The sequence below is a fragment of the Tympanuchus pallidicinctus genome, unplaced genomic scaffold (assembly GCF_026119805.1).
Source record: "Tympanuchus pallidicinctus isolate F22 unplaced genomic scaffold, pur_lepc_1.0 scaffold2, whole genome shotgun sequence".
Lineage (NCBI taxonomy): Eukaryota > Metazoa > Chordata > Aves > Galliformes > Phasianidae > Tympanuchus > Tympanuchus pallidicinctus.
Window position 1 is genome coordinate 9,458,462 of NW_026294721.1, and position 12,481 is coordinate 9,470,942.

Below are 12,481 nucleotides of genomic sequence, written 5' to 3' on the forward strand. Positions count from 1 at the left end.
ATCCCAAGTCTTGTCAGAAAGAATCTGAATCATCAGTCTTGGAAGTACCTTTGTGAAGGTGTGTCAAGAAAAACAAACTGAAGTTGAACGTCACCTCAGTTGCCTAGACTAGTTAAATTGCCCTTCAGAGATTTTAATCTGACTGCATTAGGAGAAAGATGTCACACAAGGAAGATGCAGCTCCGAAAGTGCTGATTTTATAACTATTGTTCTGAGGAAATTATACTTCTGCTGCTCTTTAGCAACTCACCATCATTTTCCCTAGACAAACACAGGTGGGATTGAGCTCCTTCACACTGAGGATGTCAGTACTGGGCAGCCCCTGTTGACCACACATTTCCGCTAGGGAATCAAATCACAGTATTTCCAGCTTCCCAACAGACCTGTCAGGTAGCAGAAACCACAAACCCTCTGGAGTGGAGAGAAGGTGGTAATCAGTAGAAAGAAAGAAAAATCTATCTGCAGAGCCAGCTGTGCATACTGAGCAGAAGATACCTTCTGGTAACACACATAAAATTATTCACAAATCGATATAAAGAGGGAAAGCTAGAAAAAGAACTGCGGTTCTTCTCACCTTTCCTTAGCTTCATATACCTTTTATTTCCTTTTGGAGCATACTGTAGACCTCAGCCTCCTAATTCTTTGTGAAAATTAAATACAAAAGACATTCTGTGACACCCAACACAGACTTAAGACCTTTTTGTTTTTCAGTTGGACCTAAGCATCTCCAGAAATGCTGAGTGCTTTGCAAGACTCAGTTGTATTGTAAAGTATATATATGGCAACAACCTAAATTCCTCACAAGGAATTGCTGTAGACTACCAAAACTTTTGGCACAAAACTGACTCTAAATAGCAGAAAAATTACCAGAGGTATCTGATCCTAGTGTTGAAATTGAGATGAAAGAGGCATCAGGTATGCAGCAGCATGATAGAGTGGGGAGGCATATGGAGGCAACAGGAATATAGTAAAACTGGAAAGATTCCACTCACAACATTTTTTTGATTTTTGTTTCTTTTTTTTTTTCGGAAATACTGTATTTACACAAAATTGGAGAGAGTACAAATACTTTACTAAGAAGACAAAACCATTATAGTACATTCAATTTAAACACAGGCAGATATATAGATGCAAAGCACAGAAGCCTAAGGTACTTGCATGACCAAAGAAAAAAAAATATATATATAGCATCAGAAAGGCAGGAGATAAGAGAACAAAGTATTTGTTATATAGAATCACCTTTCCTTGACTTCATTAGGTTTGCAGTAAGATGATGATGTCAACCACCCTTTCTCCATGACCACTCAGACACTGATTTTACAAAACAGTTAAGCATCTACTTAATTTTTGGCGTGGGAACAGAGCCATTATCACCAAAGGAAATTATACTTGTGCCTAATCACATGCTTATATACTTAGTTTGGCCAGGAAGAGACTTCTCAGTGCTTAATTGGGTACAGTTTATTGTTACATAAAAAATATGTGTTCTTTACTGTCTTCTTTTTTTTTTTTCTCAAAAAATATTTTAGAATTGCTTTAATTTTCTCTTCATGTACTAGATTAGAAAATAGTAACTTACTGAATGCTATAGAATATCTTCTATTTGTTTCTTTTATCATTAAAGGAATGTTGTTCAAAAATAATTCCTACATTTTATTTTCCAAAGCCTGTTTAGATTTAAAAATAAAGAAATGAGAAAAATACATACAATAATACAGCAGCTTTGTGTTTCTGGGCATTTGGCAGCAGGTTTGTTATAATATTTCTTAGACATCTCTTGACATTAGTTAAAATAATCAGATTAATTGATCAATAGAAAATAAAAGATTATACAATATTATTACAATCCACCAAATATAGTCAATGCATGAAATATTTTACACACTGCGTGTTCCTTAGAAAGAATTAACATATTGTAGCCTCTTCTTTGAAACCAAATGTCTTCTGAAGTAATTTTCCTTGAACACAGTGATAGCTGTCATTTCTACCATCTAACTGATCTTTTCTCTGTTTTGCTATCTTGAATAAAAGCTTGTTTGAATAGGACTAGCTCAGTGATGTAACTACAGTGCTATTTAACTAAACTCCATATATGTCTTTGTTACTGTTGCTGCAATTATTGTAATCACATACCACTGAAGTACTAAATAGTAGTAACTCAGATACTTGGACTTTGGTTATGCTTGATAGAATACTGGCATATCGAATATATGTACCAATTCCTAAAGGCTATGTTACAATCATGATGCCTGTTAATAAAGAATAATAACAATAACAATCTCAGATTCAAAGTGCTGACCCATATCAATCACTTGAGGCACCAATACAATAAATCAATTAAAAGACTTATTTTTAGTATCCAAAACTAACAAGGCAGAATCAGGACTGCCAAGGGGCATGCGCAGCACAAAGGATGCTGAACCTTGCCTTCCAAGCCAGGGATTCCTGTGCACCCAGGAGATGGTGGGCCTGCGGTTTGGGACGCTTTGAGAAATGTCAAGTCTTCAGCCTTGAAACATTAAAAGCTCCTTCTAAGCTTCTCTGAAGCCTCCATAGGCTCTCTTAAAGCCCTCAAGCCTACTCCATTCTGTCAGGGGCCATATATCTCACTAGCAGCAGACCAGGGAAGAGCCTTTTGGGAAAGTCCACAAAGAAGTGCATTGCATTAATGTAGCTTCCAACTACTGGAGACGCTGTCACCACTGTCAACATGAGAGGGCAAAGGCAGCTTTCCAGCACTGGCAATCACCTGTCTCGATCGAAGGGGAGTACTTGTCGTGTTGTTAGTTTGTTCTGTGCAAGCAGTAATCATTTTCGGTGTCAAGAGAGCTGTTGTACCCTGATGAAGGATACAGATCCCTTTTAAGTATCCTATTGACGATGTTGATCAGAACTTTTTTGTACTGTTGACGTAAAAGTGAGTAAACAAATGGATCTGATGCAGCCTTACTGTAGGTGAGGCACTTGCTTATAATTCCCCAGTAGTAGTTTATGGTAACAAAAGGAAGGAGCTCTATCAACCTGTTAAACATTAAAGAGAGATGGAAACACTTGAGTGTTGTATTCACACTGAGCCCAGTGCTCAAATCATGCCTCATGAAACATTAAAGTAATACTTATTTTCTTACAACACATGGTTCCTGCAACTCTGTACTTATTAACTCCTTGGATTCAATAAAGGCAAAGGGAACTATCTTAACAAAGCAACTGGGAAACAATAATAATTCCTTGTATGGAAAGAGGGGGAAATTGTGTTTTCAGTGTTAATGCTCTCATGAAACAGACATAATGAAGTACTTCAGTTTATTACTACTCTTTCTGAATATAGAGCTTTGTACTAGTAAGTGACAATGGTCAAAATCTTGGTAATATAACTGATTACTCCTTGCCCATGACTAGGATGTACTCACTAAACTCTTCAAATGTTTGGGAATGACACTCATGGCACCAGTCTGTTGCTCCTGAAAACTAGAGCCTCCTTTACATACTATCATATCTAACAACCTTCATAGAGGTTTGAGGTAAGTGTGTCTAGTAGCATTTACTTACCTGTGAAAATTTCTGTGTGCACTTGGCTGACTGTTAGTTTTGTCAGAGAAAACAAGGAGACAACACTTTTATCATCATTATTTGACCAGACAGCTGTCTCCAGACCTGTGTCTCCTGGCCTGTGCTTCATGGATGATTAGTGGCCTCAGCACCTCAGCTGAGAGAGGTGCATTAATCACAGGTAGAGAAATAGAAACCAAGTTAAACAGTTTTTTCCTCAGAGGTGAGAACAAACCTTCAGACTCTCCAGCAAGTGTCTGGCATACAGCTCATCTACATAGGGCTAACTCTACACAGAAGTGGAAGGAACATGGTAAAAAAGTTACGTTATCTGCACATCTTTTGTGAAATCTTTTGAATGTTCAAGAATATGCTGTTATATTTATTCAAGAAGGAAAAAAAGCAGCAACAAAACATCATGAGATAAAACAACTCTTCTATATCCTAAGACATCACAATTTCAAAAAGCAATTTCAGATGCTTTTTTCAGGCTTGAGGAACCTTTTGGCTTCCTTCCAACGTGCAGAGCTCCCACCTTGTAAAGTGTTCAACTTTGATGTTGTTCAGATCTCCTCTGTATAGAAAAGCTGACTTCCCAACACGAGGACTGAACTTTGCAACAAGCAGATGAACTTTATCAGGAAACATTCTCTTTTGAGACAATGAAACAATTCCTACAGCAAGTACATTTCAGAATCGCATTACTTCTGTTCTTCTGTTTGAAGCTTGTTGGAAAATTCCAGTGAATTCAAAACAGTAACAAAAGAGGAATAAATGAATGTATAAGACATAAAATGTGAGAAATAAATAAATGTACAATAACAGGCACTTGCTGTTGTTGTTGTTTTTTGTTTGTTTTCAGTTTATCCCATCCTGTAGTTCAATATAAGTAGAAAATATGCTATTGATATTTACAAAATTGATGTTTTTATAAACACACCAAATAAGGAGAGAAAGATATCCTTCAGCTATGAAAATAGATGTATTGCTATGCATCCCTTTTAATGTGTTATGGGCCCAAATGTAATTGCCTTGAAGCTCACGGAAGAAAAATATTGCAAGATAAAAGGCCTGAACTAAACAAGTCAGCCTTATAAATATCCATTTGAATGAATCTTAGTATAATTTTCTTGATTTCAGTAACATGACAGCAAAGATGAAATTAATTCTCAGGCTTTTAGTGAACAGATGAATATGTTGCTAATGATCAAAATCTTGTTCATATCTCTGAAATGAGGAGCAAACTGAGCTCATAGCACAACCTGAGTCACCAGGCCAAAAAGCAAGAAAAAAATGAAGATCTCTGCCGTTGCCATCACTGAGATTACTTCAGCACAACTGCTAAAAATAGGGTAGGAATGGAGAAGTGATATGATAGCAAGTCGTCCAGCGTCTGCTGCTATTGCTTTTAATCTTGTGCAGCCTGGACATTGTTTTGCCTTTGGGCCAAAGAGCATCCAGATGTCCTTCTCAATTGCTTCCCATTTTGCGTTTACTGAACTTCTTGGTCATTGTGAATGTACCTTGAGACATGCATCACATAAACCAAGACTCAGTCTTCTTATTGACATATGTTGTACCCATTTGTCACGCAAGGAAAATGATCCATCTCACCTTTGCCAAATGTAATGTCTGAGGAAGGAAGTGGCTTTTACTTTACAACCATGTAAGGAATAATTTGAGAAGTTTGCAAGAAGAATCTCCATCCTGAAAAATTGATACTGGAATTTGCTGAGACTGGCAGTATTCAAATGGGATGGAGATGGCAAAATTCACTTTGTTCAATAAAATTATATCCTGCTTATTGTAAAAATGAATAGAAAATGACTCAGAATGTACTAAATAATGATCAATTAACCTTTTAACTGTAATGTAATGTTAGTATTTGTAATAATCCTTTCAACTGCAGAAAAAAATGCAGCTATCCAGGCAGTCAGACCATTTCAGCATCTAAATGGGGACTGAAATGCCATCCTAAAGGTTAAAAAAAATTGTCATGTTTGTGCACTGGCTTCAATATGTTCCACTGCCCATGTAAGAAAAGGACAACAATGATGATCATAAATGACCTACATTTATGTGGTTATGACTATGTAAGATCAGAGTGGCTGAATTCCGTATGTTGGTGTGAATGGAGACCCTGACAACTTGGAAACAAATTTGAGAATGCCTTAATCAATGTGGTAGTTCAAAGAGAAGTGCATTTCCCTAGCCAGAAATCTGTTCTTTTAGAAAGCGTATTGAAAGCACCATTGAATGGTGACTATTATTAAAAAAAATAATAATAATTTGTGACATTTTCAGCCCATTTATTTTAGAGACTAAAGACTATATCCTCAGGTGCTGCTATTTGTTAAAGTTACATTCGCTTCCAACTCAGGCTTTAAAAATAATAACCATATATTGTATGAAGACATTACAAATAGACAATAAGAATGACATCTGACTATTCTAAAAGACACAGATCACCAGAGTGGATGCAAATGACTGGCCAGTTGAGAAGCATAGTGTTTCTTCTACATTCTTAAAGACTAATTATTGGTTTTCCTGGAAGCTAACTCCCAAATTAGGAGGTCAAGATTCATAATTAGTAATAAATTCACAGACATTAATGTTTCCAGACACAAAGCTTATCTGCCAAATTATCAGCCTGGATAAATTTAAGTTATGTCAGCTCAGCTTCTAATAGTTTCAGACTTTGGACTGATGCTTTTTTAGGACCTGAGATAATCAGTAGAAGTGATCTGCCTTTCCCTCTATTGCTTGGGTTATGCTAAGAAGGAAGGGTGTCAAATGTTTCAAACTGCTTCTATCTCCCAGTGGCATATAATTAATTCCTGCTACTCATCCTAAAAGCTTCTTGCTCTTGGCAGAGGCACCCAGACCTGGTTGCAATGAGGAAAGTAGAGCCAGAAGCTGACAGAGAGTGCACAGCTCTAGGGGCAGCAGCATGTGAATGTGTGTGAGCTGGTGCAAGTGTGTGTGTTCTGGTGGCCCCAGATCTCCAGTAGGCTCTGCCAGTCCCAGATTAGCTGTAGACTTCCCCAGCCCCACCACACCAGCACCTGCTCATCAGAAGGTACTTTCGTTTCTCAGACAATCCCCTCATTCACCGCATCAGGAGATACTGACCTGGTGATAATGTAAGGACCAAAACAGATCACGAATGACCCTATAAAAATACTGATTTTCTTGGTAGCCCGTTGCCTCCTTCTTTTCTGCTCATTGAGACAGCGCTGCTTCACACTGCAAAAGGAAAAGAGCAGCTGAGGGGTTAAGGAAAGGAGCAAGGAGGGAACAGCTGAGACCGGTGAGAGGGGAAGGATTGCTCCCATTGCTGGACTAGGGCATGGCAGGGCAGCTCTGTCTCCGTGGACCTCAGAGTGACACACCAAAACGGTTCCCTGCTACCTGGGACTGACATTTAAACGGTGCAGGTTACAGATGCACAGCATGTCTGCTAGCTCTCTATGCATTAGCTAGAGCCAGGAGGTTTTGCTAGGAAAGAACACGGGAAGGGATGTTGGGAAGACAGGACAATACTCTGCATGAGGGTACCTACTGCAAGAACCCCGGGGTGGTGGATATGAAAAGGCAAGAATTACCTGGGGTGGATATCCACCAGCAAAACCAGAGTCTGCATGGTTATAATGTCTATCCGCTTGCAGTGGAACCGAGCAACTTTCAACACCTTTAAATAGGTGAAACACAAGATCACCAGTGACAGCATGAAACTGGTGGAGTGAAAGACGATGGTGAACACTGTAAACCTTCTCCGCTCTGTCTCTTCCTTCAGGTGCAAGGTGCAAGAGGCATAAACACTGTTGTAATCTACCCATGAGTAAAACAAGGACACCAAGGGAAAGGTGAGAGAGTGGAGCCACGAGTAGCCCATCAATATCATAGCGTCCTTATACCGCATCTTGCTGGTGTAGCTCAAGGGGAACACCACAGCAATCCACTTATCGATGCTGAGTGCTGCCATGCTCAGCATCGTGTTGGAAGTCAGGAAAGTTTCCAGGAAACCCACAGCTTTGCAGATGCAGCCTCCGAGGGGTTGCTGGTTCCTCAGGATTCCCAGCAGGGTGAAAGGCATGTTCAGAACGGTAAGGAGCAGGTTGCAAAAGGATAAGTTCACCAGGAAAACCCCGGCGACCTGCTTGCGGATCTCTGTACTGTAGACGAAGCATAGCAGCACCAGGAGGTTGGAGAGCAGAGAGACGATCAGCACCAACACGAGGAGCAACGCCAGCAGCACGCCTGCCAAGTCCATCTCTTACCGGGTCCCCTGGAGCGGGCGAAGGCAGGAGGAAGGGGACATCCGAGCCGGCACCGCAGCCACCGCCCGCAGCCGCCTGCGCATGTTGCCGGGGGAGTGGAGCCGGAGGAGTGGAGAGAGGAGCCGGGGGCAGCGGGGCGCTAGCACAGGGGCAGAGAGGAGACAAGTGGGGAGAGAGGAGCCAAAGGTACAGGCTGGGAACTGGCCGAGGGAGAGCGGAGAAGAGCTGCCGGAGAGCGGAGAGGGGTACGCTGATAGCTAGAGGGAAGCGGAGAGGAGAAGCGGGTCCGAAGGCGGGGGGCCCAGGGACCGGGAGCGGGGTCAGCGGGAGCCGGAGGCGCTGAGCCGAAGCCGGGAGCGGAGCTCAGGGTGCGCTGTCCGCGGTGCTGAAGCGGGATCTGCGCCGACGACCGAGCTCCGCTGTTCAGGAGGTGGGCAGGGGTCCCCCTCGCGCCGACGTGATGGCCATGGTCAGCCAGTGCGCTCCCCTCCTTCAGGTACTGAGCATCTTACCCCTGTGCCCAGCCCCTGAAATACTCCAGCCGCGGAGCCTCCCGCGGCGACTCATGCGCAGACGAGCAGCTGCGAAGCACAGACTCGCAGAGATCGCGAAGTAGGTCTGATCCACTCCCGGACCGCAGGAGAGAGCAACAGGAAACCCAACTTTCCGTTAATGCGCAGCTCAGGAAGGATCAAAGCTGGCAGCAAGTTGCTGGTAGTTTAATTGCTGTGCTGTGCTGAGACACACCCTACGTACTCCAGCTGTATCCGGCAATACTGGAACCTGTAGCAAAGCTAGCCTGTGCACCTTGGAACGTTCCTTCCTTCCGTCTAATTACTTGTCCTGTTCTTTTGCCTTTTATTTCACAGCACCTTGAGGAATTCCAGCTTCCCTCTGGTATATTCACACCGCTTCCATCAGCCAGCAAAACGGGAAGGAAGTTGCTTAGCTAGAGACTTCACTTTGGCAACTCCTACTCTTTGAAAGCCCCAAATGACTGAGCAAATACAAATATTGGGGTAGTGCTGGTGTATTCTGTGGAAAGCTAAAATATTTCTCCTACTGTTTTACATTTACAATGATGTGTTAACATAACAGTAAGATGGTGAGAAACCTTTATCAGATTGTGACAAAAGCTGAAAAGACAAATATATAGGAGTCCAGAAATTCTCCTTCCGCACCTGTCAGGGATTTGGATCTTATGGCTCATGTCCAAAGATTTTCTTATCTCAAAAGATAAAATTAAAAATATTGAACTGTCTGCATAAAACTCTGGTACAGTAATAAGCTGCCACATCTAATCATTGTCATATTTCATCATATTTCACAGTTGATTGCCAGAACTGACATGAAGAAAAGGTATTTCACTTACTATCCAAAATGACCACTAATATCCTAAGGAAATGCAGTGTAGTATATATTGTTCCTACAATGTAGTCTTGTCACGCAAGTGTGACCACTGTGTGAATAACTGCACATAAAACTGCTTGAAAGAGCCTGCAGGCAATGGCTTCCTTTTCCAATAGCAGTTATAAGTTTTGGATCTGGCCTTAATTGAAAAGGTTGCTATGGCGAGTTGTATGTCTTAATGAAAGCAACAAGACATGAGATGTGCTATTTGGAAAAGAACCAGTGCTCTATAATTCCTCAGCATGGAAAGAAAATGATTTTTTTTATTATTTTATTTTATTTTTATTATTATTTTTTTTTTTAGCAGAAAGCTGTCATTTACTAGGCTACAAAAGAGCAGATATGTTGACAGTGCTTATGCTTAAACCAAAAAAGAACCCACCTGTGTAAGCAGTTGAGGAAAAAAATCTATAAAGCATGAGAGTTCTCTCAGAGTTAAGCTGTCTCATTTCTATCATTAAGGAAGCAACTGCTGCAGAGCCAAACACTACACAGAGGATCAGAAAGGACTGAACCATTATGGCAGAAGCAGGCTGTATCCAGAGCAGAGGTTTTGCAATTGTTCCCTCTCCCATACCAGTAATTCATAAGATTCCCAGTAGTCAGAAACCGTCTATGACTTACCTTTCATTAAATATGAGCACAAGGTTATGGAGCTTTTATGTTAGCCATCTGGGACTAGAGTCTGCCTGAGCAGTAATGTCAGGTGGGGTAGATGCTATTTTATATCATCACAGAGCCAACCTAAATGTGCTGTTCTCTTACTGTGACAGCTACCTGAGAAGCTATTTCCTGTTGGATCCAGACGAAAGCGATTTCTCTCTCTTTCTTTCCCTTTCTCTCTCTATTTGCTAAACACACTCACATAATTTCTCAAAGAAAGGCTTTTCAACTGAAGAATGGTTTCTGAAAATGAATCGAAAAATAACACATCAAAAATAAGAAAAATGTGGTGGCAATTAGCAGAAAGCCAGGGAAAATAAAATAGAAAAACCACGTGTATTTTTTTATACATATGGTGACAGAGTGTGTAGTATGGTCCCTACTAACAGTATCCTGGTCCTTTCCCTCCTTTGTTTTCAGAGGACCTTGGCCCACATGATAAATATGTGTGACTTCCTGTGGGATGTGGGTCCTGTCTTGTCCTTTTCTCACTTACAGGCACCAATGGAAAACACTCCACCTCAGTTGCCTTTCAGTTTGGAGTTCAGTTTTTGAGTCAGAAAGCAGTTGTCTGTGTGAGTCCAGAATATTTGAACTTGCCATTGTGTGTTTGCAAAAGTAGGCATCTTCCACCTTAGCCTCCAAAAACATATATCCATGCTACCTTTATGCACAGGTAAGTCTATCAAAGCTCACATAGGTCAAGCAAAACACACGTTTTCCCAAACAAGACCTTACGGTGTTTACTTTCATAATCAATAAGGTGGTTCTGATTGATATTGGGAACAGTGGAGGCTGCCATAACAAAAATAAGAAAATGAGGAGGAAGCATGTGTAGTTAATTATCCTTTCATAGACTATTCAGTTGTCAGGGACTAGGTAGAGTACTTGAGACTTTTATTCTAATAGATGAATCATTCATTTAATCTACAGATCTATCTATTCTAAATACTGACCACAACTTACTGGATTTGATGGCTAATGGATTGTATTTACTGGGAAGGAATAGGGTATGATTCAAATTCCCTTTTAGTTTCACACCAGGGGAGATGTGTCATGCAAATTCCAATGTAGATCACAACTGAGTATAATTCAGATTTAATCACTGTATTCAGCAATGCCTAGGAACACATTTAATTTGATTCTAATTTAAAAAAAACCACCATGATTGAAGACCTCAAAGATTACATCAAATACTTTGCATGCACATAGAAGAGCAATTCTTCTCCCTAGCTTTTCTTATGATAGGTGAAGAGAGGGAAATTGAATTATATTAGCTAATAGAAGGGACAGTGGAATGACTCATGAACTGATGCAGAGAACAAAGTTTTTCACTTGCAGGCCACTTGTTAAAAAGTGTCCCATTTCATAACTTAGCAATACCCCTAACATTTTTTAATATGCTGTCTAAACAGCTTTGGTATTCACAGTTACCGATAGACATATGGAAAAAAACCCTCTCACAGCCATGATGGCAGCAGTTATGGTAGTTTTGCTACAGTAGATAGTGAAGGTTTAGTGGAGGTTAAGCCCTCTAGGTCAATCAAGTCTCAGCAGCAATCTAATTTCCTATTCTTTTATTTCCTTTTTTTAAATTCCTTCTTTCTTTTCACAATACTACTTTTTTATGATATGAACTGGAGGGTCTTTGAAAAATCAGGGCATCTTATCTGCTAGAATAAGACAAATAAGCGTGTAGATAGTAGTAATATAACTACTTAGTTATATGTTAGTCTCTTCATAGGAGAGGCAAAGCCTGACTCATCATTTTCATACATTTCTGTTATACTGTACATGGCAGAATTCCAGTGGGCACATTTGTTACCTGTGGAATATCTTTGCCACAAAGATCTTCCTAATATGGAATAAAGTCAAACTGAAAGGTTTACACATTCCTCCTATCTACCTCTACTCTGCAGGGAAAAATACTGGAGAACTAAAAAGCATGCATTTTTATCATAACTACATGAAAACACAGGAATAAAAGAAAGAAGAGTCTCAACAACAAAGCAGTACTGCAGATTAAAATTACTTGAAAATTGCTTAAATATTACCATGAGGAATCTCACAGTCCAGTAGATAGTCTTGCAACTGTATTAAAACTGCACATTCACAAAAACATTCCATATGATATTTGTGTTTTTGTAAATTAGATATATTCCTAGAGTCTACAAAAACTGATCTCAAAATAACTCACACAGAAAATATCTGATTTTTTAGGATGAAGTCAGGGATTGAAGAAAAATGCAAATATACTGTAAGGATAACCAGTTTCTTATGTTTTTTAATGGAAATAGAAGAAGGCAGGCATTGGAGGATGAAAGAAAAACAGCAAAATATTCACAGAATTCAAACCAGTTTCAGTTGAGATACAATTATAAAAATGGATAAGAGTATGTGTCCATATTTACTCTTTCTCCTACCAGTTCATTTTATCTTCATCTTTAGCAATACGAGTCAGCAGATACATACAACTAGAATTCTAGATTGCAAGATTCAGTTTTGAAATAAAGCTGGCTGGATTTTTTTCCTAGAGTACACTGGAAATTAAAAAAAAAAGGAAAAAAAAGAAAAAAAAA

General features: G+C 40.0%; 1 protein-coding gene across 1 annotated transcript; it reads right to left on the bottom strand.

Moving 5' to 3' along the window:
- Nucleotides 1-1,485: 1,485 nt before the first annotated feature.
- On the bottom strand, nt 1,486-8,432 carry GPR78 (G protein-coupled receptor 78). The gene is made up of 3 exons (XM_052682754.1): nt 7,155-8,432; nt 6,682-6,795; nt 1,486-3,021 (listed from the first exon to the last, which is right to left on the bottom strand). Exons 1-3 carry the CDS (start codon nt 7,820-7,822, stop codon nt 2,784-2,786), a joined length of 1,020 nt encoding a protein of 339 aa, XP_052538714.1. The 5' UTR covers nt 7,823-8,432; the 3' UTR covers nt 1,486-2,783.
- Nucleotides 8,433-12,481: the final 4,049 nt, after the last annotated feature.

Bases quoted from the DNA above. Each gene is read 5' to 3' on its own strand.
- GPR78 (XM_052682754.1), bottom strand. From the start codon at position 7,822: ATGGACTTGGCAGGCGTGCTGCTGGCGTTGCTCCTCGTGTTGGTGCTG. The intron at 6,796-7,154 runs GTAATTCTTGCC...TTCCTTTTGCAG, and splicing joins CTGGTGGATATCCACCCCAG to TGTGAAGCAGCGCTGTCTCA. The intron at 3,022-6,681 runs GTCAGTATCTCC...AATGTTTAACAG, and splicing joins GGTCCTTACATTATCACCAG to GTTGATAGAGCTCCTTCCTT.